Source organism: Mustela erminea, chromosome 9 (genome assembly GCF_009829155.1).
Source record: "Mustela erminea isolate mMusErm1 chromosome 9, mMusErm1.Pri, whole genome shotgun sequence".
Taxonomy (NCBI): Eukaryota; Metazoa; Chordata; class Mammalia; order Carnivora; family Mustelidae; genus Mustela; species Mustela erminea.
The window spans coordinates 102,107,703-102,135,141 of record NC_045622.1 but is presented as its reverse complement, the minus strand read 5'-3'; the positions used below and the strand labels follow the sequence as shown (position 1 = coordinate 102,135,141).

The 27,439-nt window shown below is 38.9% G+C and overlaps 2 protein-coding genes across 7 annotated transcripts in view; both read right to left on the bottom strand.

Moving 5' to 3' along the window:
* Positions 1 to 27,439, bottom strand: part of ZFP91 (ZFP91 zinc finger protein) — a 57,216-nt gene that overhangs the window by 608 nt on the left and 29,169 nt on the right. For 2 of the 6 annotated variants that reach the window (XM_032356684.1, XM_032356688.1), the window contains 9 exons: positions 18,351 to 18,563; positions 18,173 to 18,209; positions 17,243 to 17,347; positions 16,588 to 16,722; positions 15,769 to 15,819; positions 15,268 to 15,346; positions 13,998 to 14,112; positions 10,945 to 11,044; positions 6,337 to 10,603 (listed from right to left, as the gene is read on the bottom strand). In XM_032356684.1, coding sequence (XP_032212575.1) covers positions 10,093 to 10,603; positions 10,945 to 11,044; positions 13,998 to 14,112; positions 15,268 to 15,346; positions 15,769 to 15,819; positions 16,588 to 16,722; positions 17,243 to 17,347; positions 18,173 to 18,209; positions 18,351 to 18,563 — 1,346 coding nt within the window. In that variant the 3' untranslated portion in view covers positions 6,337 to 10,092. Of the gene's footprint in view, positions 1 to 4,915; positions 5,004 to 5,490; positions 10,604 to 10,944; positions 11,045 to 13,997; positions 14,113 to 15,267; positions 15,347 to 15,768; positions 15,820 to 16,587; positions 16,723 to 17,242; positions 17,348 to 18,172; positions 18,210 to 18,350; positions 18,564 to 27,439 lie in introns of those variants that run through there. The other 4 variants (XM_032356686.1, XM_032356687.1, XM_032356685.1 and 1 more) reach the window with 4 other exon arrangements.
* CNTF (ciliary neurotrophic factor) lies at positions 2 to 6,224 on the bottom strand. Its single transcript, XM_032359899.1, has 3 exons — positions 6,216 to 6,224; positions 4,903 to 5,070; positions 2 to 3,625 (listed from the first exon to the last, which is right to left on the bottom strand). The coding sequence occupies exons 1-3, from the start codon at positions 6,222 to 6,224 to the stop codon at positions 3,137 to 3,139; spliced, it is 666 nt and encodes a 221-aa protein (XP_032215790.1). The 3' UTR covers positions 2 to 3,136.

Genomic DNA, 27,439 nt, shown 5'->3' with positions numbered 1-27,439 from the left:
ATGACAGCAATACCAAGGCTATGCCTTTATTAAAATTCTCACTTCCCTCAAACCTGGCTATTTCAAAGCTATTTTTATTCGGTGATTGCTTGTGCGTTTGTGTCAATTTGCAAGTTTTTTCCAAACCACCTTCTTAAATCAATGTAAAAAGAGTTTATCTTCTCTCATATATGCAATTCCTTAACAGATTCAGGAGAACAAAATCTCTCTTCCACAGATGACTTCTACAGGCTGTGGGGTAAAAGGAATAGTCTTTACAAAATATGAGTTGGGGTTAGAAACTACATTCATGCCTTTTATTTGTATCTACACACACACACACACATACACATATATCACTATATAGTTACATGTTATACATTATATATAAATTTTATAGTTATGTATTATATAATACAGTTTACATGTATATAAAAATATGATTCCCCAGAGATCCAATCCATATATAGATCTAAGGAACAAGGAAAGTAAAATCTAAAGACCAAAAATTTCTCTTGGATTCTGGATCCTTAAAGAAACCACACTTCCACAGTGTTGCCCTTATTCCTATCTGTATTTAAGACACACACCTAGAACATGGACCTACTGTTGGTCCCTTTTTCATTGTCTTATCCATTTCAGATAAGCATGATGCAGTCTACACACTCAGATCCATTCACATTTATGACTTTGTTTTTAAAGGTAAGTGCTCACTTTTCCTTTATTTTATCTACACTTTTCTAAGGATTTTCTCCATACTTCTTTTGAGGCATGTTGCAAGTTTTCTTGAGGAAGAAACTGGTACGGAACTCAGCACGAGCCTGGGAGTACACTCTGTGACTTGCTGCTTGTGACCTAACAGAGACTTCTACAGGTTCCTATCTCCTCCCATTCAATAGTTAGTACTGGTACCTTTTCTGGACCCTCTGCCACTTCAGATGTGCCTCTTACACATAAATATTCCTTCACACGTAATTCAGAGCTCAAGCCACGTTCCATTGACTTCTGAAACTTCTGCTGACGTCTGCGCTGTCCCATCTCCTAAATATAAGGGGTCACTCTTTTCAGATTCAACAACTTTGTAATCAGTTATTCCCCACTGAAAATTTGTAGTCACCTCTGTATCTATTAAAGAGTGTAAAATATTTCACAGATAAATCTAAGAGTTTCACATTAATTTAATTAAACCTAAGAGTTTCACAGGTACTTTATCAATGAGAAATATTGCTCTTGAAGCAGAACCAGTTGGAAGAAAAAGCTTGAATGAAATAAGCCTCTATGCATTTACTAAGGAAATGTCTATCTCTACTCCAAAATTACAAATGAAATAAAACCAAACAATAAACTTCTAGTGGCAGTGGGACCCGAATGTTTATTAACTGCCTCACTTTCTTCTAAACAGGCAACTCTTTCTTGTCTCTGTCGCATCTCTTCTATTTGGTACTCAGCCAACCTTTGAGACACAACTGAACTCCCCCCTCCTCCAGAAAGGGATTTCGGGTCCTTGTTGTGCTCATTTTCTTTAACTCCCTAACACTTACACCTGTGCCTCCCAATTTCAACCAGTATTGATGTCTTCTATGCATACAAGCTCATTTCCACAAATGCAGAGAACATAGCAGGGCCTTATGTCCCTTGTATTGCCAGTGCCCAACCCAGAGTCCTTTTAACACTGACCCCATGAACCCTTGTGGGAAAAAGACACAAGCTAGGTCACCCCATCCCATCTCATGCAGCCTATGGGTGCCAGCCCTCTCTGATTCCTGATTCACTTAAGAGCACAGGAGCTGATTCAAATAAGTAAACTAAATTAATCTGGGTCCTGCATCCAAGATGGTGGGTTTAACTGGTAGTGTGAAATACCATTACACCTGGGAACTTCTGGATTTATGCCGCACCACTAGTCCACAGACCCGACTACAAATGACCTTTCCATTAATTCCCACATTTGCCCACTGGTGTCTTTCACAGTGTTTCTCTCAAGAACATTAAACACAGCGCCCTGTCCCTCTGTTGTGAAACATGGAGGCTGTGCTATATATTGTTTCAGAATTGCTGGCATTCCCACTGGGAACAGAGTGGGCCTCACCCTCTCCTCATGACTAAGTCCAGAGAATGTGTGGTAAAGGAGTTTTGTGACATTTTAACCTGAGTACTATTCCAACCATTGTCCGTGAATGTTTGCTTACAGGGCCTGTATCGCTGTACTGCTGATCACCATAAATGCGGGGTAAGCTGCTCTGAGCTGTGCCCAACCCTAAAACATTTGGGAACACTTTATAAAGCAGGCTGTATTACAGCACATCTTCAGTTTCCTAATTTCAGAAGTCTGGTGGGCCTACTCTTTTCCCCAAACAGAATTTTAACATCTCTAATGCTCTCGTCTTTGCCAAGCGTGGGCAACAAATACCGCCTTTAACACTAAAACTGTGTCACTGACCTATAAGGACATATAATGGGGATTGTTTTCCAGTGCTAGGGATAGAATACATGAATGTATTTTCCAACTCTCTACGGCAAAGAGGTGCAGTGACAGAGGGTCATAATCAGGCCTCTAGAGTAAAGGGCACATAGACTTTGGGCTAAGAAATACCTGGGTTCGAACTTAAGTGTGCCATTTGCTAGTTGGGTAATTTGACCAAGTTAGAACTTGTTTTCTCATCTGCCAGATGGGAATAACACTACCTCCCTCAAGAGGGTTGTTGTAAATATTTTAAGACACACAGAGCTCCCAGCATACTGCTACAATATAGTACTTAATAAATGTTAGTATTTTTATTATCCAGGAGTTTGAATTGGCTAGAGTCCAGGACTATTAATTTTTAATCTTCCCAGAAAAGTCATCTAGGACTAAAATTAAACACATTTATCCTGTGAGACTGTTAAATCCTTGTAAAGTTAACTTAGTAGGAGAAAGGTTAGAGCACTAAGGTGGAAGGATGTTGCCCTTGCCTCCATCCCATTATGGCTCCAACACACACACACACACACACACATCAAACCTGTCCATGTCTCCAACCCTACTTGATGAAAATGCCTACGGTCTCAAAGGTTAGAAAACTTTCAAACCTTCAAAACAAGAATGGGAAACTGAGGCCTCAGGGCAGTGTATATTCCATTAGAAAAGGAAGGAGGGAGAGAGAGGAGGGGATAATTGCTATATTTTCTTGTCATTAGCAATATAATGGCTCCCATGTGTTGGAATCCCAGTCTGATGAGAAGAAATGACTCGAAGGTCATGGATAGATCTCACTGTCCACTGTGAAAGCTCTCGCAACACCTTTAGGCCCCACAGCTTCTTCTCGAAGAGACCACCATCTCCACCAATCATGGGCATCCCATCAGCCTCGTTGGGGGGGATCTTGTGTTCCAAGAGCATCATTAATTCCTCCAGCTGGTAAGCAAAGGCAGCAACTTGGAGCAGGATGGTATGTATTGCTTGATGGAAATCCCCTTCAGCTGGAGTAAAATGCACCTGCTGGTCTTCTAAAAGCCTGGCCAACATAGCATGGAAGGCACGATAAGCTTGGAGGTTCTCTTGGAGTCGCTCTGCCTCAGTCAGCTCACTCCACCGATCAGTGCTTGCCATTGGCACGCCATCCACAGAGTCCAGGTTTATGTTCTCGTTCAGGCCCTGATGCTTCATCTGGCCAAGGATACATAAAAACATCACATCTTCTGTAATTATCCCAAAATTTTCATTTAATCTCTAAATCTCATGTGAAGTCTTAAAAACCTTCCTGGTCAAGGATCCAAATTGTAAAGAAAATAAAAATTCTCCAAAAGGAACTCTTCATTTGGGATCCAATGACTGGACTTTAGGAAGACCTTACTCTCCCTGAAATGATATATACTGCTTTGACTACCTATTCATTTTTTGTGGGAGAATTTGCAGCTTTCATTAGATTCTGAAGGTTGAAAAACACTGGTCTACAATTTTTCCTTCCCACTTGAACTCCCTCCTGGAAACTGGAATACTTGAATCATAATGGAGTTTTAGGTATTTTAAACTTACTTGAAGACACTGACCGGACCTATTAAGAAGCCCTAGAATTAACCCACTGCAGAGTTTTTCTAACCTCCTCTCCTTCATTATCCACTCTCAATGGTGAAGACAATCCTTTAACAAATTCAGTGGGAATTAAACAAAGAAAAATTTAAAAATAAAAAACATCACTTCAAAGAGTCTGACTTCTAACTGGTGAGGCTGTATAATGATAAACAAATTCTCAGAGAATTTAAATTTAGAACTCTCCTTTTCAGTGTTTCTATAATAGCAGGCCTTAGGTGGAGACTGATGGGGATCTCCCACTATCAGAAAACCAACCTGGAACTGCATGGTTAGCTCCTTTGACACTTCCCTAAGTCCCCAGTGAATCTTCTAGGGGGTCCTTTTGATAGTGTAGGTGACCATTCTACTTAGGCACACAGAGACTTGATATATGTAATGAAAGACTGGGTGGCTAATACTGTACAGAAGAAATTCTTTGGGTTTATGCTGTTCTTCTCCCAATCCTATAAACCTCATTCTTTCATTTACATAGCTCAAAAATTCAGAATGTGGATAATGTGGATGAAGAACCCACACTTCATGGAGGGCCCATGGTTAATCTATTCTGGGAGAATTCAGACTGTAGGCAATCAAATTAGGAATAGTCTCCACGACATGTAGCCAATTCTACCCAGAAACCTATGGCTATTTTCTTATTCGAAGAACATGCCTCCTAAACAGCCCAGAGAAGAAAATAAGGTCACAGGAATTTCCTTAAGGGAAGGAACCATATCAAGTAATAGGCCCCAAATCTATGAATGATTTTATGATTAGGGCCTTCATGACTGGTAATGGGGGCTGGAACATGATGATAAGGAGCTGCATCAGAAGAGATGAAGTGAAAACAGACAACAGCAAATTAGGCAACTTACATAAGATTCCAAAAGAGCAGTCAGGTCTGAACGAATCTTCCTTGCTAGCCAGATAGAGCGGCTACAGAGGTCCCGGCGGTGAGGGGTCAGCGGTGAGTGCTCTGCAAAGCCATCCCCATAACTCAACTGTCCCAGGAAACAAGTGAGCTGGGTTTGCTTCTGTCTACACTGGTCCAAATAAGAAATGTGACTCTAAGACTAAATCCACTGGGCATTCTCTACTAATGGGATTGTGCACCCCACCCCACCCCCCTGCCTGACTCAGAGGTGGCAGCAAATTCCTGGCTGTGGATTTTTGTGCCTGTGGAATCAAGGCCCCTTTTAATCAGCTTTCTTTCCTGCAGTGTCTGCCGCCCATCTCTCTCCTCCACCAGTGCCGAGCCTACTTGTTTTTATGTCATTGTTTGCTTTTGCACTTAGCAACAAGGTCACTATCACACTAATCCTCATGACAAACCCTGCCTAATTGTGATCTACTTTATATACACATCATCAGTTCATTTTGTTATCACCGCCCCTTGTACTCCCCATGTCCTCTTCCTTCTTTCTTTCCTTTTTTGGCCTGGTAAAGTATTCAATAATATTAAGTTTTTATCATCAATATAGCTGCCATTGATTAAGCAGCTACTCTGAGACAGACACTGTGTAAAAGGCTTTAAAGCCTTTATTTGATCTTTAGGATAATTCTGTGAGATAAATATTATTTACCCCATTTTACATTAAGAAACTAAGGCTTAAAGAAACTAAATGTTGCACAAAATCCAACAAGCAGGCATATCATTTAAATATAGGTCTCTGATTCTCCCACTGACTTTGCAATTTCATTCTTTAGGTTTTTTACATTTTGCTCAAGAAATAAAATTTATGTGAAATGCGTCCTTTAAAAACACAGCATCTTTTCACTGCTATTGTTTCATTACGTATTTAAAGTTAGTTTCATTTACCCTCAACTAAGCATCAGCCAGGTAAGTCATCTCTAACCTCGATCCTGGTGCCTTCCTCGCAGCTACAGGATGAAGAAGGTACTGTTTAGGCCTGTTCTCTTCCAAAGGACAGGAAACACCCAACCCTGACTGGGAAACAGTTCTAAGGCAGTCTCAAGTGACAACATGCTTTTTCTTTTTCTTCCTTATCCCAGTCATACCACACTGCTTAACAAATTCCGAGAATGAGCTGGGCTTTGAAATAAGGGCAATAAACGCAGGTGCAGAATTCTTTTCTACTGCATCTAACTTAACTCTGCAGGTTAGAAGATGATGCTCCCAGAAAGAGCTGAGTCATCCCCAAATCAACTGACTTTCACTATTTCATACCATAGACATTTTCTCTAAATGGAAACACATGCCTTCTCAGGTACAAACTTCCACAGTGAAACAATAAAAAAGGGGTGGAAGGGAGGAAAAGTGAGACTGGCAGCCCACAGTAGGCCTTTTAAGAAGGTAGGAGGATTCTATTTTTCCTTTTTTTTTTTTTTTTTAAAGTTAGTACTGGCTGTGGACGTGGAGTTTTGTGAAAAAGCACTGATATTAAATGTTATCAAGGTTTTGTCGTTATCAGACTAACATAAACCTCCCAGCATCCTTAAAGTGCTCTCTACTAGATTAATAAGGCCATCTTTTCCAGAAGGCTCAAACACAGGAGGAGTTTCCAAGCTGGCCAGATGATCACAGAATCCTATGGCAACTCAGCATTAGAGATCAAGAACGAAGAGTCAGAAGTGAACGATCTCAACTCTGCCGGAGAGAAGCAATAGCACCTGCCTTTACATAAACGTCATGCTCTGGCCACTGGACTCTCAGTTAACAGCATCAATTGTTTTAACCCTTTGGATAACTGTAACTCAGTACAATCAAGGAAAACAAGTTGCTTCCATGAAGACAACTTTTATTTTTCTTCTTTACATATTTATTTTGGATATGCCTTACTTAGATTAAGAGAAAACAAGGATTTGAAAAGCAGAGTATCCCTTTTATTATAATTTCTTTTTACATAACCTTTTCAACCTAGATTCAGGTAACTACCTGTCTCTCCCATCAAAGGAGAAGGGTCCTGCACATTACAACAGGCAAAAAAGGCTTTTAGGAAATAAAAATATTTTAAATTGATCCATTACAATTTTTTAATTTTCTTGAGTACATTGAAAAGTGGGAAAAAGGAAGGAAAAATGGTACTTTAAACAACCAGACTGTAATAGCCTTAGCCGGGTTTAGTACACTCTTTATATATTTTTCCCAACAGGTACAAAGGAGGTTCAAGTGCTCTATGTAGATGCTTTTCCATACCTGAATTCTTTTTTAATTCCCAGTAATCCTGGCCAGTGTTTTTCCAAACTCTCTGGAGCATAGTAAGTCTCAATTATGCAGAAGAACCTTGGACAACCAGAGACTAGGGGAAAACGCATCTCCCAGAAATAATACTTGTATTTCAATTACATTTTTAGAATTCTGAACTGCCAATTCAGATTGGAGAATATGCAGTGGGGAGAGTTATTAAAAAGGTAACTCAATTTGACTAAGAGTAGAAAATGCAGAATTTTAAGACTGAAAGGGCTCCTTGGAAGGACACAGAAGTGAAGAGCATGAGAAGCAGACAGGCAGAAGGGAGAGGGCCTAGTATAAGACAGCTTACTTACACCACTCTTTATTGTGCTAGCATCTCTTTCTCAAAAGGAAAAAAGATGAAGTCCATGGAGAGTGTTTTAAGACTGACTGCAAACTGCTGTAATAATTTACTGAAGCAAATTATAGGCAAGTGATACCTACAAAGAGGTCAAAAAACAAAAGGAGGAAGAAAAGAAAGTTTCTAATTATTAGAACTAACTTGTTGCTTTGGTGGGGAGGAGGGTGATATAGGGAAGAGCATATTTTCCCTAAATCTCAAGTTTTTTTATGCAGTTTGCTTTTGTGTAGGTGGTTAAAATATCTGATGACTAACCACTGCGAATATAACTTACAGAGACAAAGGAGGTAAATGTGACAGAGACAAAAGTAAATGTGGGGAACAGATGCGAGCTAGTGAAACAGTACAAAATGGACTTATAATGGGAGTGGAACAACCTTGTTGTAAACCCACCCAATCAACCTGATAAGTATGTTCAAATGTACTCAACATACCAAGTCAATTCCAAATCCTTACTGTGGGCAGGAAAGCATATTCTACATCCCTTCTATCCTTATTCCATTTTCTACCCCCACACTGGAGGGATGGCAAATCTGCAACACTCTGCAAAGAAACAATAGTGCATTTAAGTCTGTTCGCTGTAGGTGTCTGACGCCCTATTCCCTGGCATCCCAACCACTGACGCTAGTGGGTGTCAAGTAAGCCTCTTTCAGAGATGACATTTTGTTACCCCCTCTTTTGGGAAAAAATATATCAAAGAGAAAATTGATAAACTTTGTAGTTTTAGTGTTTGTGTAAAACAAGCTGTTCCCTATTTTGCTCTCAGCAAAACTTCATTCTTTCCAACAGCCATCACACATTTCTGACAAACAATGAATAGGGCAAGCCTTTAATTCCAGTTTGTGAGGTACACAGGATAGAAACTGCCCTTCTAATTCTCTAAAAATGAGCCAAATTAAGTTTTTAAGTCTTCTGGGAGTTATAAACTTATACAAAAACATCACCTGCCTCTCCCATGGCCAGTAATAAGCAATCCACCCCAAGAAAATCCCTATCTCAATGGAAGTGGTAATTCCCAGAATTTTAGGTGAAAGCCAAAGCCATTATTATGCAGATTATTAACTTTGTCTATGGAAGCCTTTCCCCTTCTGAAGTGTTCTTCTTTATAAAAAGGAAACAGAGTGATTTTCCTTGACTTCAAACTGTACAAGTCATAGACTATCTCTTCGCTAATGGTAGTGTCCTTCACTAATTGGGATCTGGGATGAAACAATGATAAAGCAAAGCAAAACCCAAAACAAAGCAAGGGGCCAGAATTGGGCCAAAAGTAAGGTCTAGAAAGAAATAATGGGGATAAAAAAAGAAATAAATTCACAAGAGAAAAATCTTTTATCTGTAATTCAGACCCTGAACAACCCTTCTTATCCCCTTAAAATTTCTAAATCTCAATGCTCTAAGAACTCAAAGAGCACTAGTTACCAAAAACCTAACATCCTTCCCTAAAAAGGCTTCCGAGAAAGCACTAGGCTACTGTAGTGATTTTGTTAGTGCTGAGGACCAGTTTTCGTTAAAGGCCACTGGAGAGCTATGATTTTAGAGGCTGGCTGTGCTTCTTCAACCCTATATCCTGCCTGCTAAAGTACCTCTTATGGAAAGGACCCCATGTCAGAATAACCTAATCTCTCCCAGCCCCACAAAATATAGCAACGAAGCCCCCCCGCCCAAAAAAAATCAGACTTTCCGTTAATAAATAAGGAATCTCGGGTTCCACAACACAAAAACACACATGTTCAAAGTGCAAATTTCTGCCATTAGTCTGGGACTTGTCTCACTGATACAGAGCCCTGTCTTATGGTCAGAGAAACCATGCAGAGGGCAGCCCCCTCCCTGTTGGGAGCCTGCTTCCAAGCTAGTGAGCACCACTGAGAACCAGATGGAGGTGGTGGAAGGGGACTGAAGTGCTGGGGTCACAGAGGAGGGAGGTGGTCCCCATGAATCCTTCCTTTCTGAAACCCAGCGGGGAATGGAGGAAATGGGGTTGAGTGAGAGGGGTGTGCTGTTTTAACAGCTCACCCTGCAAAGGGGCCTAAAGTGCCAAGTCAAGCTGCCAGCCTCCAGAGATTAGAACTGTATGATACTTTGGGGGTAAGTGTGCTGCAGTGGGTAGAAGCCAGAACCATAGGGCAGCAGTAGAGGAGAAGGGGTTTAGAGGACAGTTAATATACTATCAAGAGTTAAAAGCTGATCCAGAGCACATCAGAGTTACAGGTTTAAGAAGGGATCTGCCAGTGAGCAGGAAGTCTGCCTGGCTGGAACCAAGTAGGAGGATAACCCTCGCTTTAAGAGCTTCTTCTTTTTTGCCTACCTTTTTGGTAAAGGCAACATCAATTTTATAAAGGGGACAATAGAGGGAGAAGAAAGGGTATAGGTGTGTGTGCTGTGATTCACAATGGAAAGAGCAGGCCCTTCAGTTATTTTACTAGATTTTAAATGCTTTAAATTTTTTTTTGTCCTTTTTATCTTTTAAATACAAAGTCTGAGCTGTCCCACTGCCCAAAGTCTTCCCTTCCACTAAGGTCCAGTAGAGTCTGAATCTTCAATCAGAACCTCTGTGGTAGCACCGAGTATATCCGAGTTCATGACCAGCCCTTCAGTGCCCCCACTGCTGCCACTTCCCACAAAGATCTTCCCATCAGCCATCAGGCTCACCCGTTCTGTCCCACTACAGTATGACTTTGACATCCCTTCAGCTTCTAGGAGGAGGCACTCTCCAGACGTGGAGTTTCCCAATGGCTCAGGAAGAAGAGGAAGACCCTGCCCATCTGCAGGTTGTGTCAGCGACTCTGGGCTAGTGCCCAAGATATCTGTGCTGGTGATGAGGGCGCCTGCATTGGCAGCCAGAGCTTCGGCAATCAGCACCTCAGGGTGGCTTTTTGCTTTGTGTGCCACTACGCTGTCCTTCTTCTCAAATTTTTTGCCACAGATATTGCAAGAGAACTGGTAGAAGGAATCTGCATCATGCTTCTTCATGTGCCAATTAAGGGATGCCTTCTGCCGGCACGTAAATCCACAGATCTCGCATCTAGGAAGAGTGGAAGAGGAATGGCTGATCAGAGAAATGAAGAGGGCTCCTCTTGGGGTCAGGGCAAGCATTCAGAGGTCACATATAAAGGCAATAGTCAGAAACACACTTCTTGGGAAAAATTAGGAAAAGCTAACTAGATGGAAAATTAATCTGTTTCATTTGTTTAAAAAACTGAAGGAATAAGCAAAAGTTCACTAAGTAGCATTCCCAATCAATACTCATTCTAATTTGGTAAAAGTCAATAGCAGTGGCGACTGAAATGTTTGCATGGGGGCTAACCAGAAAGTAGGATTGATACACACTTCCCACCCACATGCCCACCAGTAAGTAACACTCACTGTAATGGCTTCTCGCCGGTGTGAATCATCCGGTGGACTGCCAGATTGTGAGAACTCTTGAAGGCCCTAGCACAATATTCACAGATATAATCCCTTTGATCTAAAAAGAAAAATAATGTGGTTAGGGTTCCATGGGGAATCCCTGTAAGTGTTTAATTTTCCCAGTTCACAGGAAGTAAGCAGATCATCAGTCAAGTCAGTTACAATAAGGGCAATGCTGTTTTCAATGTATAAAACACCTTGGATAAATAAAATTTTAAAAAGAAATACACCATTTTCAACTTTTTTTGAAAGTCCCTACATTCATTAGCATAAGGCCTTGTTTAAAAAAGAAAAAGCTAAACAAAGCAAAACAGAAACAATTTAATGGCAATATGAGAATTAGAAGCCCAATCTCAATCCCTGTAATCCAGATCTTGGAAAACTTGCTTAGTAAGTAAAGAACATTTTCCCTGAAACCTGAAAACTTACATATAAAGAATTTGGCACTCAAACCACCACCACAGAATTTGGCATTCCCTCGAAGAAAACTGATCCACAATTAAAGTGGTAATCCTATCTTCTGTTTCAGGTTTAAAACCTGTTACCCAAAACAAACAATTTGAATTCCTCTCAAGAGGTTCAAGTCGCTACTTTCAAATATATGTAAATAGTACCTATATTCTTTATCTTATTCTCCTACCCCACATCTTCTGCAGCATTCAACTATCTCCCTGTCATTTCACAATCCCCCCAAATTTCACAGCATTTTGATGAATCTGGTAACATGGTGTTGAATCTATGGGCCAAAGAAGCACTGCACTTAATTATTTCTTTATCACTTGGTTTGGGAAAGAGGCAGATAAGAGATGCTCTGTATCTCTTGAATAAATGACCACTACTGTTTTCTATAGTTTTCACTTAAAACTGCTACAGAAAGTCACAGGGAAAACATGAGGATAGTTAAAAGGCAAAATAGTATGCAATTTAATTCTATATTCCATCCCATATCGTTCTAAAGTCAAAACAAGAAGAGGAGCCAAGTCTGTCTCAAGCTAGAATACATTTCAGAATCAATGGGAGATATATTTTTTTTTTTAAAGATTTTATTTATTTATTTGACACAGAGAGATCACAAGTAGGCAGAGAGGCAGGCCGAGAGAGAGGAGGAAGCAGGCTCTCCGCTGAGCAGAGAGCCCGATGCGGGACTCGATCCCAGGACCCTGAGATCATGACCTGAGCCGAAGGCAGCGGCTTAACCCACTGAGCCACCCAGGCGCCCCATCAATGGGGGATATTACTGAGCAGGTCTGAGGCAGAGTCTGAGATGTTGCATCTCGAACAGCGGATCAAGTGCCACCAATGCCTCTTGAGCTATCGTCTACATCCTGAGTAGGCAAGGTCTAAAAATGCACTTTTAACCCAGGGACAACTCTAAGTGTCTGTCTCCCAGGTCTTGTCCACCTTTCTAGCTTCATAGTCACATGGCAAGCCTGGTTGGGGCATCCATTTGCTTAAATAAATCACATCTTCAAAGGGAATCTGTCTGCACTAATTTGGAAAAAGAGAACTACAATAACATCATAAAACTGTACTAACCAGATGTAAGTATCTGGAATGGACTGAACTTCTAAAACAGTCAGTTTGTCACAGTAGTCCTGTGATATTTAGCTAAAGTAGTCTAAACTGGTTGTCAGAAACTACTTTTGTAGAGAACAACATAATTAACAGGGAGAAGGAGTGGAAAAAAGGCAGCATGCTGCAAGGAACGGAGTGGAGACAGCTCTCTCCCGGAAGCAGCATGGTACAGTGCAGAGACTGTGACTCTGCAGTGATTCAGGCCTGAGCTCAAGTCCTGCTGCTCTGAAATGTCTACTGTGTGCCAGGCCCTGTGCAGTAAACAGCTCTTTATATGTTATCTCATTTCATCCTTAGACTAATTCCCCAGTATCAGTGACATTATTATCCCTTGTTTTTCAGATGAGGGAAAGTGAGAAGTATCTTGTCTAAGTCACACATACAATAAACACTGGGAAGGGTACATCTGTCAGTATAACTCTGGCGTAGAAGACAACTAGAATTCCTAGTTTTACCCCTCTATGACTGTGGAGAACATGGCATGTAACAGTACAGAGTCTGGCACCTACTCAATTAGCACTAATACCCATCTTCATTTGTTCCCATTAGATGAACACAGACTGCACACAGACTGTCAGTGGCTAAAAATGAATACAATCTGAAATCATCCTACATTAGACATTCAGTTTCTCTTTTTGAGTCAATAACTCCTACAGGAGATGACACGTGAATTCAGTAGCTAGCCTCCATGATTGCAGTAGCAGCAGAAGTGCCAGAAGCTACTTAGTAGTTACCATAAACCAACAGGCAAGCCTCTTTACCATCAAGGTTCTCTCTTCATAATCCCCCTTCCAGTCCGTAAAAGCTCCTCCAAATATCTACTGGAAATGGCATTAGAAAATCCTGGTTCTACTAGAACCTAGCAGTGTGACCAAAGGCAAGTTACCTAATATGCAAAGCCTTTGGTTTCTTAGCTGTAAAACAAGGATAAAACAAGAGAACGTGGTGATGCTGAATGGATGGATAAGCAGTTAACAGTTGATACAGGATATGAACTCAATAAAAAATTATTCTGGTCACAGAAGTTCTTTAAAAAGTCAAGGGACAGAGGCGCCTAAGTGGCTCAGCCGTTAGGCGTCTGCCTATGGCTCGGGTCATGATTCCAGGGTTCTGGGATCGAGTCCTGGCATCGGGCTCCCTGCTCAGTGGGGAGCTTGCTTAACCCTTTCCCACTCCCCTTGCTTGTGGTCTCTCTGTCAAATAAATAAATAAAATCTTAAAAAAAAAAAAAAAAAGTCAAGGATAAAAGTAAAAAGCCTAGTTTGCTCATCCCTTGCAAAATTTGTTTTTATTACATTTTATTTTCATACCTTTCTCTCACACTTGACCTGTAGACTCCTAAGATTTATATTAGGAAGAAATATAATCACCAATCTACACACATTTAAAAGCAGAATGCATTTAACAAGTGATAAAACATTTATTTAAAAAAGTACCTGTATGATGTTTGGCATGTCGTAGAAGTTGCTTCTGGAGCCTGAACAATCGCCCACAGGAGGGATGAGGACATACATATTTCTTCTTCAGCAAATGCTGATACTTAATGTGGTGCTAAAATAGTAAGAGAAAATAAAGAGGGGGAAAAATGAAGGCTTCCTGAAAGCCTGTTCCTTTGCTAAGTCAAAAGTTTTAAAGAGGGGCATCTGGGTAGCTCAGTTGGTTAAGCGTCCAACTCTTGATTTAACTCAGATCATGATCTCAGGGTCCCTGAGATGGAGCCCCCCATCAGGCTCCATGCTGGGTGGAGTCTGCTTGAGACTCTCTCTCTTTAACCCTCTGCCCCCACCCCCAACCCAAAAAAGTGCTAAAGGGAAACCAGATACTCGGAATATGGGGGGGGGAGATGAATAACAGTATAATAAACAGTCAGGAACACAGGCTATGAAAATCAGACAGACCTGGGTTCCAACCTGGGTCTGTCATTCACGAGCAGTGTGACCTCAGGAGATGTGCTTAAATACTGTGAGTCACAGTTCTCATGTGTAAAATGGAGGTAACTATCAGTGTCTCACAGCGTTACTGCGAGGATACAGAGATCACATGTTGTATGGTGCTCAGTGCAGCACATGGCATACAGTGGCAGGACAGAAGCATTCACTATTACCACAGAGACAGAATCAGGGTTAGGGTCTTAGTCTCGCATTATCCTTGCTGCTAAACTAAAAACCAAACAGGCATTTCTTTAGCTTTAGCGATAAACATTTCACTTTCATGTTTTCTGCCAGACCTAAATATAAGCTGCATCTGTAATTCATTAAAAAAAAAAATCTACTAAAAAAAACCCCCAAAACCAAAAACCCTAAAAATTAATTATTTCCTTTAAACATTATTTCAGAAATCACAGGTTAGAGTTGCTAAATTTATTTTTTAAAAATACACATTATAATAAAGTTTGTTCAACTGTGTCTTTAGCGTGTCGGTACAATCATCTCTTTATATCAGTAGTAGTTTCAACACCACAATGGGATACACTGGACTACTCCAAGATTACAAGGAAACTCCTTTATTTGACCTCATGCTGTTAGACATTTTTCTTTTAAGACAATGACTAAAGTAATTTTATGCCTTTTTAAAGGAAGATTTTTCTTGACAATGTACGGCAATGATAAAGCCTACACAAGTTCACAAATTATAGCATCTCATGAAATGTAAGAACCAGTAATGGAACACAACCTGAAAGGCTGCCTTACATAACAATCTACTAACCTGCAAATAGCGAGGGTGAGCAAGAACAGTTCCACATCCTTCCATCTCACAACGGACATACTGGATTGGAGGCTTTTTTCTATTATCAATACGTAGGAGAAAAGTTAGCAAACAGAAGAGGCACTCTGCACAGTGGCTTAACTCAATGCACTACAGGGAAAAGCAATTTTATAGCATGAAGAATTAATATCTCTTTGCTAGTATACAGCTTGCACAGAATTTGTTAGAAATAACCAGAAACTACCAAATGTTTGATAAGAGTTTTTAAAAACAGCACAAAATAAACTAACAACCCCCCAAAAGGTAAAGAAGTGTTAAGATTTTTAGAAACTTTAAGACCCTACAATGGAATAAAAACACAGGAATTCTGCATCAAGGACATTAGTAAAGTTGCATCTGAGAAATTTTTAAACAGCCATTCCTGCAGGGTAATTATGAGTAATTATGTGAGTAAAATGCTTACTACCAGGAATAAGGAACATAGTTAAGAATATAAATTACCTCCTTTTGGGCAATCGTGGACTTTTGTCATCTTTTCGCCTTCTTCCTCTCCTATAATTAAAGAACAGAGTAGCTGTCCACATATTCCAGAATGAAGCTTACAGAGTGAAGGGTGACTAACGACATACACTCAAGATCAAAGAGCAGGTGGCAGAAACAGAGGATAATGCAGAACACACAGAGCCAAAAACATATCTTACAAGCCAAACAAAGATGTCATTCTGAAGTAATTTCACAGAAATAAATCTGCACTACAAGTTAAATATAAACCTATCACAAACTACACATTACATGGAAGATTTGGATAAACCTCAAGGTTACTACCTGAAGAGTAGTTCCAGTAAAAACTTGATCACTTAATCAATTTAAAAAGTAGAATAAAGGAGTCTATTATCTAAAAACCTTAAGAATATAAACTATACTCTCCTTTTAATAGAACCAAAAAGACTAAACACTTAAATCTTATTTCTGCAACAGGCAATGACTACTGGACAGAAAGTCAAGATTCTTCAATCTCTTGCCCTCACTTGCCCTTCTTTTGAGGATTCACATTTGCCACACTTTTTCTTGCTATCTTTACTCACTCTGCATCCCATTAGCTACTACTGTCCTGCCCACTCATTTAGACGTCTTTAAGTACTGCTCTGGATTAAATTTAAACTTTTCAAGCTTTTGAGAGAGCCTCTGCAATGAAACTGTCAGTTGCCTGAGGCAGCAATATGCACCTGTCAATAGCCCTCCTCACACTCCCACTCTTTTCCCCACCAGTGGCTTCAAAATCTGTTAGGTTTCCATTTTCAGTAGTAATTGCCTACTCACTTCCTGGGAGGTTCCTCATCCTCCCTGATTTCATGCTCTTCTTCTTTCACCTCTACCTCTACTTCCACTTTAATTTCTTTCTTCTCCTTCTCTTCTTTCACCTTCCCTGATTTTCTCCGTGGTTTTGGGGTCTCCCTGAAAATACAAACACATTTTCAACATTGGTATCCAGCAAAGGATCGTTGCAAGGGAAACTGTGACATAAGGGTAAAATGTGCACTTATCATCGATTTATTGTAAAATTATGATCCTTAGCTGATGAAAGGTGATTTCCAGTCAACTATTCCTCACGTGCACAGTAAAAGCCGTTAGGCTAACAATACCTGGGAATCAGAACTCTAGTAACTAGAGTTGTAAAGAGAAAGACAAAAGTAAAAAAAAAACAACTCTAAGTATTCAGGCAACTGATATCTTGTTTCATCAAGATGAAGTACGAAGACATCCAAAAATTTGGATATGATAAAAATAAAGTTCTATAACTAGAAGACAGGGCTGGGAGAAGGAGTTATAAGACAATGTTAAATACATGATTAATTACTCATTTAAAATTAAGTCTATACCCATCAGTTCAGCAACAAGGTGAACTAAAAGCATGCAGCAGTGCTTTCCTAACTTATATTTCATTGACATGTCTGCAGTAAAATCCAAGACGTGCCTCTCTAAGTGGGGTTTGTAGGTCTCGTCTCTTGGGTCATCTTTGAATGGTATTTCCTCTTCACTGATTAACATCTCTTCTTCCTCTTCCTCCTCCTCATCACTACTAAAAAGAAGCACATTTCTGGATTAGAAATTCTAGTTGTAAGGATTATATCCCACTGGATTTTATTTGCTAATTTATTTAGAGGTTGCCAAAGATTAAGAGTAAGTTATCTAGAATTTTCATCCTTATGGTCTAATTGGACTGCAATCTAGCTGTTTTATCCTCACAATGGTAATTCTAACTAAAAATACATAAATCTTATAAATACTATTCCTTCGTTAAATAAAGGTAAGGTGATGACTGTTCAACGTCACTAAGAGCTAAAATAACAAACAGCAGCCGCAGCAAAAACAACGGACCTTATATAGTGCCTGAGTGGTTCAGTTGGTAAGCGACCAAACCTTGGTATCGGCTCAGGTCATGATCTCAGGGTTGAGACATGGAGCCCCCTATGTCAAGATTCTCTCTCCTTCTCCCTCTACCCTTTAATACCCCGCCCCCCAATCCGTTCTCCCTCTCTTATAACACAAACGAAAACAACAGACTTCATAATCCTGTACCTAGTAATCCAGTGATCTGCGTTACCAAAAAGATGAAAAAGCCAAGAAAACAAAAATTCACAAGACTTACCATGGAATACAAATTTCAAAAATCCCACTTAAAACATCCACACTTCCCATCAGTGGCTAGCACGGAATAAGCCAGAAGACAGAAAGTACTCAAGACCTGCTTTCGGAACTAAGGTAACTAAAGATTACATGGTTAACGCTCTAATCAAGAATGAAGTGACATCTAAACTAAATACCAAAACCAAAGTTAAAATTTTAAAGGCTCAATGCTCTTTCAAGTAGAAAGCAACTTGATATGAAATATGAAGTTTCTTACCTAATGCCACCTGGAGACTGATGTTCTTCTGCTCCATCTGGAGAAAGAAAGCAGAACAAAATCTTCTTTATAAAGGAACCCCTGTATCACCATACCTACCCATGAAAAGTAAGCTATTTTACATTTAAAAGGAGCAGACAACCAGTTATTAAAGAACCATATTCCACGTATACTGTACCATAATCAAGCTGATCTGTATTGGGTTCTGACTTGCAGATGAGCTGCAATGAACCAGTCTTCGACCTAGAACTTCGGGTGTTCTCTGTGTCAAGATGCCGAGAAACAGATGTCCTGCTACTGCTGCGCCAGCCCCGGCTAGGCCTAGTTGCAGCAACGGAAACTTCCTGAGGGAGGGTAGAATCATCTTCTTCCTCTTTCTCTTCCTTAGGATCTAGATGAAAACATATACCATTGCTTACGGTTAACCAATAACCATCTCAGTATACCTACTATTGTAAATAAAAAGTTAATAAAGAAGAAGGTAAATTAATTTATTTTTCAGGACAAAGCCCCTCAGATTTTTATACTGAGATAGCAGAAACAAGATGAGAGAAAACGTACCCTTACTGTCATCGTTCTAAAACTTCCATGTGGTCAAGCAGCAGTTTTATATTGTAATATCTACTAAAAAATGGACTAAGAGAAGTATGCAAAATGCACCCAATTCAATTCATGGGATTCTAACATTTACATCCAAGACAAAAGAAACTAAATTAAGTGAGTGCTCCCAGAAAAGATAGCCAGAACTTCTTACAGAAGCACAAGAAAGGAACAATCACAGCTCCAGATGTTTTAGCAACTGAACAATGCTAAAGAAATTGCTAAAGAGGAATCCCATATTAAAAATGCCTTCCCTTGACTCTATTCAATAGTTCTTAGAATCACACCATGAGTGTGAACTTATCTACAGGGCAATCATGATAAGTCCTACTTTAGGCATCCTATGAGATGCTGTGCAAAGGTACACACACAATCTATCCCTCTTATCCTATATTTTCTTCATGCTTTGAAGGGTGAACGAAGTGAGGTAGGGCTATTCACTCCTGAGCAATAAATAACAAAAAAGCTTAATATAACTTTTGTCCCTAGAGTAACTTATTACTTATATATATGTTAGTATATTAAAAGTATATTTTGGGGGCGCCTGGGTGGCTCAGTGGGTTGGGGCCTCTGCCTTCGGCTCGGGTCATGATCCCAGGGTCCTGGGATCGAGCCCCACATCGGGCTCTCTGCTCGGCAGGGAGCCTGCTTCTCTGTCTCTCTCTGCCTGCCTCTCTGCCTACTTGTGATCTCTTGTCTGTCAAATAAATAAATAAAATCTTTAAAAAAAAAAAAAATAAAAGTATATTTTGACTATGGGCAATTCTTTTAATACTCTCAGGATGTAAAAGGCCTTTCTAAGAACAATATAAAATTTAAAGTCTTAATACTGATACCTGTGACAATATAAACATAAAAGCAATTTTCTGCACGGCAAATTCCGCTGTAAGTCTAACAGCACAACAGAAAAAGAGCAGTTCAGTAAAAACACATGGCTTTCACACAAACGAAAAGGTCAATCCTCTCATAATGGGAGAAACTCAAGTGAAAATGGTTAGTGTGATACCACTGTTCTTTATCATACTGGCAATGATCCGAATGTTTGACAAGTGTGTATTAGGAAGGCTGGAGAAAAGAGTAACACATATGATAGCACATGCAGTGGCAAAACCTCTATGAAGGACAATTTGGCAGTATCTATCAAAATTATAAATGTACAACCTTACACAACCTAGTAATTTCAACTACTAGGAATTTATCCTACAGAATTATAATCACACTTATGAAATGACCTATGGATAGAGGCAATCACTATACACTGTTTTTAGTAGTGAAAGAGCAGAAAACTAAACATCAGGAGGGGACAGCATGGAAATAATTCCATGATACTTTATTATGCAGTAAAACCTCATATCCATGTAATATCCAAATATTATACAGGTATACATTTGTTTTATATATAGAGAAATAAATGTTATATATGTAAGACATATATCTTTTATACGGTAATACTTCTGGAAGGATGTACAAGAAATTGTAAGTACTGGTTACTTACAGAGAAGGTCCAAAATTATGCCCAGTAATTCCTCAACATCTACCCTAGGAAAATAAACTGGCACATGGAGGTTCATGTTTATAACAGCTAAAGAATGGACACGACCTATCCCATTATCCTCTACAAGAAAATGTTCAAATAAACCATGGCATATTAGTGAGATGGAATATTAGGTATCTGTAAAGAATCACATGGAATTGCTGGTAAAAATACTATGTTAAACAAAAATTAAGCAAAAAAATAAAACGTGAAACTATAACTTTTTTTTTAAGATCTGAAAAATAAAATTTCCTCCACTGTGGAAGAAGGTGGTGAATGGGGAGCCACTGCAACTTTAACTATATACTCTTTGAAAGTTTTAAGAGAATATACTGAAGTACTGAAATAAAACTAGTTTGAAATACAGAGAACAGCAGAGTAAACTCCTAATAACTGGACATAATTATTAAATTAGTTATGCATTTCCTTTCAATTTTCCTTCCCACTCATTAGTGCCTTTCTCCTTAACCTCATATCTGAGCTACTTTAAGTATCAAGATAATATAATAATAATAACAATAATAGTAAAAAGGTTAGAATTAAAAATATCTTCAACTACATACAGTCCACAGTTTGGCTACTGTGGACACTGCTGCTATGAACATTGGGGTATAGATGGCCCTTCTTTTCATTACATCTGTATCTTTGGGGTAAATACCCAGTAGTGCAATTGCAGGGTCATAGGGTAGCTCTATTTTAATTTTTTGAGGAATCTCCACGCTGTTTTCCAAAGTGGCTGCACCAACTTGCATTCCTATCAACAGTTTAAGAGGGTTCCCCTTTCTCCACATCCGCTTCAACATTTGTTGTTTCCTCTCTTGTTAATCTTTTCCATTCTAACTGGTGTAAGGCAGTATATCTCAATGTGGTTTTGATTTGAATTTCCCTGATGGCTAATGATGATGAACATTTTTTCATGTGTCTGTTGGCCATTTGTATATCTTCACTGGATAACTGTCTATTCATGTCTTCTGCCCTTTTTTGACATGATTATCTGGTTTTTTTGGGTGTTGAGTTTGAGGAGTTGTTTACTCTTCAACAGACGAATGGATAAAGAAGATGTGGTCCATACATACAATGGAATATTACTCAGCCATCGGAAAGAATGAATACCCAACTTTTATATCAACATGGATGGGACTGGAGGAGATTATGCTAAGTGAAATAAGTCAAGCACAGAAAGTCACTTACCATATGGTTTCACTTACTTGTGGAACGTATGGAATAACATGGAGGACATGAGAAGGAAAGGAAAAGTGAACTGGGGGAAATTGGAGGGGGAGATGAACCATGAGACTGTGGACTCTGAGAAACAAACAGGGTTTTAGAGGGGAGAGGGGCGCATGATGGGCAAGCCTGTGGGGGGGTAATTAAGAAGGGCACATACTGTATGGAGAACTTGGTGTTGTACATAAACAATGAATCTTTGAACACTGGGGAAAAAAAACCCAAAAACGAACAAACTAGATACAGTCCAATGAGTTTTACCCATAAAGTAACTGCAAGGCCAAAGACAACTTGTTCAAGATCACAAAGCTAGCTAAGAAAACTCAGATATAAAAATCATGTCTTGAGACTAGCAATCAAGAACTTTTCCATCTAGGTCATGTCTGCTTTTAAGATAATTTCTTCAGAGGGAACAATTCATCATCCTCTATAAAGAAGGATAAATAATGAAGAGTCTTCCTTTTAACTCAATAAAACTAATTTGGACTTTAAACCCACTCCATAACTTCCTGTAAAGGTTTTTTCCTTCATGATGAAAGGATTATATGGCCACACCCTTTCCTGACCTTGATCAAATGATGGCAATTTGATGAGAATTGCTTTTACCTATAAATAAAGTGTAATAGCCTATTTTATGAATACCACCCCATTCCTCCAAAACTCTAGTCTTAAAAATTAAGTATTATCAGACGCTGATGTCAGCAAAAATGTCCCTCAACAGAAACAAACATGCATTCATATGCATGCCTGTGCGTGCACATACATACACACCAGAATCAACTTTGTAAAAAACTCTGGTTTTTAGCAACCAAGTGAACACTAAAAGAGTTAAACAAGATCTTTAAGGAAATCTTGATCAAATCACTCACTGAACACAAGCTAAAGGAAAGAGAGGCTTAAGAGATGACAGAAGACAAAGACTACAGTTTTTAAAAATATGCTCAAAAAAGCTAAAGGCTTTAAAACATTGACAACTAACAGCAATCATAATAACGTCTCAACAAATAGAGAATGTCAATAAAGAGGTGGTAATTATAAAAAACAAAATCTGGAGCTGAAAAGTTAAACAAATGAAATGAAAAATTCACTCGAGGATTTAACAGATTTGAGAGAACAGACGAATTGGCAATCTTTAAGACAGGTCAAGTAAGAGTATCCAGTCCAAAGGACAGAAAGAAAACAGAGCCCAAGATACCCATGGGACCATAAAACGTAGTGACATATACTTGAGTCTCAGGAGAGTGCAGAGAATGGAATTTTAAATAAATAAATAAATAAATAAATAAAAATAAAAGCCAAAAGTTTCTCAAAATTAGTAAGACATGAATCTACACAAACAAAAAGCTCCAAAAGCTCAAACTCCAGTAGGACAAATTCTGTGAAACTGAATTAAGGAAACATATTTACAGTGGAGTTGGCTGGCCAGAAAGTGAAGCTCTCATGCCATACAATTTGTTGCAATCCTTTGCAGACCCCAAGAGAAAGAAGCCCAATCTACTATCCCAGCAGGAGGAAGGAAGATTTTTTTCCTTGCCTGGCAACAGCCCAGGCAGTGAGACACAGTCACAACTCAGCCAATGAAAGTCTAATACATTTCAAACTCCTAGTTTACTCCAATGGACTTTGTGTTTCTAACAGCCCCCTACCTCCCACCCCCAACCAAAAGTTCCTTTCCTTTGTTCACAGGATTTGCTTATGGCTTTTGTTATTGCGTGCTTGTCCAGAATTCTAATTCCTTTGCTATTCCTGAATAAACCTATTTTGCTGGTAAAATAATTGACTGCTTTACTTTTAAGGTCAATGACTCAAGAGATCCACACCAAGACACATTACAATCAAACTGTCAAAAGCCAAATAACCTTGAAAACCGAAAGAGAAATGACTCATCAGGTACAAGAAATGCTCAATATCATTAACAGCCTATTGCTCATCAGAAACTACAGAGACCAGAAGGCAGAGGGATTCCATATATAAAGTGGTAATGTCAAGCAAGAAATCTATATCTGGCAAATTACCCTTTCAAAATGGAGACATTCTCAGATAAAAGCAGAATTTGTTGCTAGTAAGATCTGCCCAACAAAAAATGCTATAGGGGAGTCCTCCAGGCTGAAAGGACACTAGAAAGTAACTCAAAGATGTATGAGGAAATAAAAAACTGCAGTTACATAAATAAATATAAAACAGTATTATTGTATTTTTGATTTATAACTCCTCATTTTTCCCCTACATGGCTTAAAAGTCAGGTATATATAAAACAGTAATTAAAAACTTATTTTAATGGGCACACTATATAGAAAGATTCCAAGTACTGGTATCTTTTTGCTTAACAATTCATTCCTTAATTTATCTAATTCCTCTCATTTTTAGTATGAAGTGATAAGAAACCAGACTGCACTTAACCACACATAGCCTGGAAATCTTCTCAGCTAAATATACAAGTTCCTCACTTAGAAGTTCTACTTTCCACCCAAGAGAACATAATTCAGCTAAGTTATCTGCCACTTTATAGCAAGGATCACCTTGTCTCCACTGCCCATCAACATGTCTATCATTTCCTTCTAAGGCCTCCCCAAATTACTTTTCACATCTGTATTTCTGCCAACCTTTTTTTAAGGCAATTCAGGCTGCTTAATGATTAACTGCCTTAGAATTCCCCCAGGTACTAGCCATTAGCCAAAATAATCTCCACATTTTCAGGTATTTTGTTGCAGCAACACACCACTTCCAGTACCAAACTCAATTTGTTTCCTAGGACTTCCATAACAAGTTACCACGAAGACCTATTTATCTGCAAAGATCCTATTTCAAATACATAACATTCACAAGTATTCAACATCTTTTTGGGGGAAACAATTCAACCCAAGGCAAGTGACTCTACTAATAGAAGACAAGCTAGACTTCAAGTCAAAACTGTTATGAGACAAAAAAGGACACTGTATATCAATAAAAGGGTCAATCAAGAAGCTGTAAGGATTATAAACATATACAAACCTAATATATGAAGGAAAAAAATGACAGAATTGAAGGGAGAAATACCCAGTACCAAAATAAGAGACTTACTTTCAGTAATGGATAGAGTAACTTGTCAAAAGTCCAGTTAGGAAATAAAGGACTTGAGCAATCCTGTGAAAAAATTAGACCTAACAAAGAGATAAAAAGTACTTCACACAAAACCAGAATACACATTCTCAAGTACACACAGAAGATTCTCCAGAGAAGACCATATGCTAGCCACAAAACAAGTCTCAAGAAATTTTAAAAGATCACATAAAGAATGTTCTCTGATCACAGTAGAATGAAACTAGAAATCAGCAGCAGAAAGAAAACTAGAAAATTCACAAGTATGTGGAAGTTAAACAATACACTCTTCAAACAAATAGGTTAAAGAAATCACAAAGGAAATTAGAAAACACTTAAAGATGAGTAAAAAGGAAAACACAAGATAGCATAACTTACAAGCTGCAGCAAAAGCAATGCTTGGGGAGAAATTTATAGCCATAAATGCCTACATTAAAACAGAAATAACAAAACAAACAAAACACATGGCAAATCAATAATTTACACCTTAAAGAAAAAAGGGAAAAAAGGAAGCAAAAGCTAGTGGAAGGAAGGAAATAAAAATTAAAGTAGAGATAAATAAAATAGAAATCAAAAGAGAAAAATCCATAAAACTGGAAGTTGGTTACTTGGAAAGGTTAACGAATTGAAACCTTCAGCTAAGCTTTAAAACAAACAAACAAACAAAAAAAACCCCACAAAACTCAAATTACTAAAATTGGAAATTAAAGTGAAGACCTCATTACTGACCTTATAGAAATAAAAAGGATTGAGAACACAATTAATAATTATATGCAAACAAATGAGATAACCTACATGAAATAAACAGCTAGACACACACTAAAAAACTCAAGACGAAACAGAAACCTGAACATACAACAAGTGAAAAGAATCAGTAATCAAAAACCTCCCAAAGAACATCACCAACCATAGCCAAACTATGGAAAAAGCCTAAATGTCCATGAACTGATGAATGGATAAAGAAGATCTGGGGCACCTGGGTGGCTCAGTGGGTTAAAGCCTCTGCCTTTGGCTCAGGTCATGATCCCAGGGTCCTGGGATTGAGCCCCGCATCCGGCTCTCTGCTCAACAGGGAGCCTGCTTCTCTGCCTACTTGTGATCTCTGTCAAATAAATAAATAAAATCTTAAAAAAAAAAAAAAAAGATGATGTGGTATGTGATATGACCCAGCAATCACACTACTGGGTATTTACCCTAAAGATACAAATGTAGTGATCTGAAAAGGGCACCATGAACCCAAATGTTTATAGCACCAATGTCCACAATAGTCAAACTATGGAAAGAACCTAGATGTCCATCAACAGATGAATGGTTAAAGATGTGACTGATATATAATGGAATACTATGCACCCATCAAAAACTCCAAAAACTTGCTATTTGCAAAAATGTGGATGAAACTAGAGGGTATTATGCTAAGCAAAATAAGTCAATCAGAGAAAGACAATTATCATATGATCTCTCTGACATGAGGAATTTTTGAGAAGCAGGGTGAGGGATTGTGGTGGGTAGGGAGGGAAAAATGAAACAAGATGGGACCCGGGAGGGAGACAAACCATTAAGAGACTCTTAACCTCAGGAAACAAACTGAGGGTTGCAGGGGGGTAGTAAGGGAGGAACAGGGTGGCTGGGTTATGGACATTGGGGAGGGTATGTGCTATGGTGACTGCTCTGAAATGTGTAAGACTGATGATTCACAGACCTGAGGCAAATAATACGTAATATGTTAATAAAAAATGTGGTATGTGTATATATATATTTACACACACACACACACACACACACACACAGAAGTATTACTCAGCCATCAAAACGAATGAATTCTTGCCATTTGCAATGACATGAATGGAGCTAGAGAGTGTTATGCTAAACAAAATAAGTTAGAGAAGAACAAATACCATATGATTCCACTCATATGTGGAATTTAAGAAACAAAACAGATGCACATATGGGAAGGGGTGAAAAAAAAGAGGGAAGCACATCATAAGAGACTCTTAACTACAGAGAACAAACTGAGGGTTCATGGAAGGAGGTGGGTGGGGGACAGGCTAAATGGGTGATGGTTTTTAAAAAGGGCACATGATATAATGAGCACTAAGTGTTGCAAGTGATGAATCACTGAATTCTACATCTGAACCAACATTACACTATATGTTAACTAACTAGAATTTAAATAAAAATTTGAGACAAAAAAAAAAAAATGATGACTTCCAAAAACAAGTACCTTCCACTGGTGGGGGGGAAGCCCAGGAGCAGCAGAATTCACTGGTGAATTCTACCAATCATTTAAAGAATTAACAGCAACCCCTTATCAAGTTCTTCCAAAAAATTAAAAGAGGGAACCATTTACTTCTTGATTCATTCTGTCAGGCCATCATTACTGATACCAAAGACAAAGACACACGACAAGAAAACAACTCACCAACTTCCCTTGCAAACCAAAGTCAGCAGTGCATTAAGACTGCAGGATTTTAACACTCAGATCAGATGGTATGTATTCTAGGATTATGAGGGTGGTTCAGCATACAAAAATCAACTGTTATAATATACCACATTAACAGAATGTAAAATACCACAATCATCCCAAATAATGTAGAAAAAGCATTTAACATAATTCAGAGGACTTTCATGGTGAGAACACACAGCAAACTAGGAACAGAATGAAACTTCCTCAACCCGATAGAGGGCACTTACCAAAACCACAGAGCTAACATATTCAATGGTAAAAGACTGAAAGCTCTCTCCCAAAGATCAGGAACAAGACAAGGACCCCCCTCACACACACACACACACCTTCCTCCATTTCTTTCAAAGCTGTACTGGACTTCTAG

Excerpts from the sequence above, each read along its gene's own strand:
- CNTF (XM_032359899.1), bottom strand. Across the intron at positions 3,626-4,902 it reads CTGCTCTTTTGGAATCTTAT|ATGAAGCATCAGGGCCTGAA; the intron begins GTAAGTTGCCTA and ends ATCCTTGGCCAG.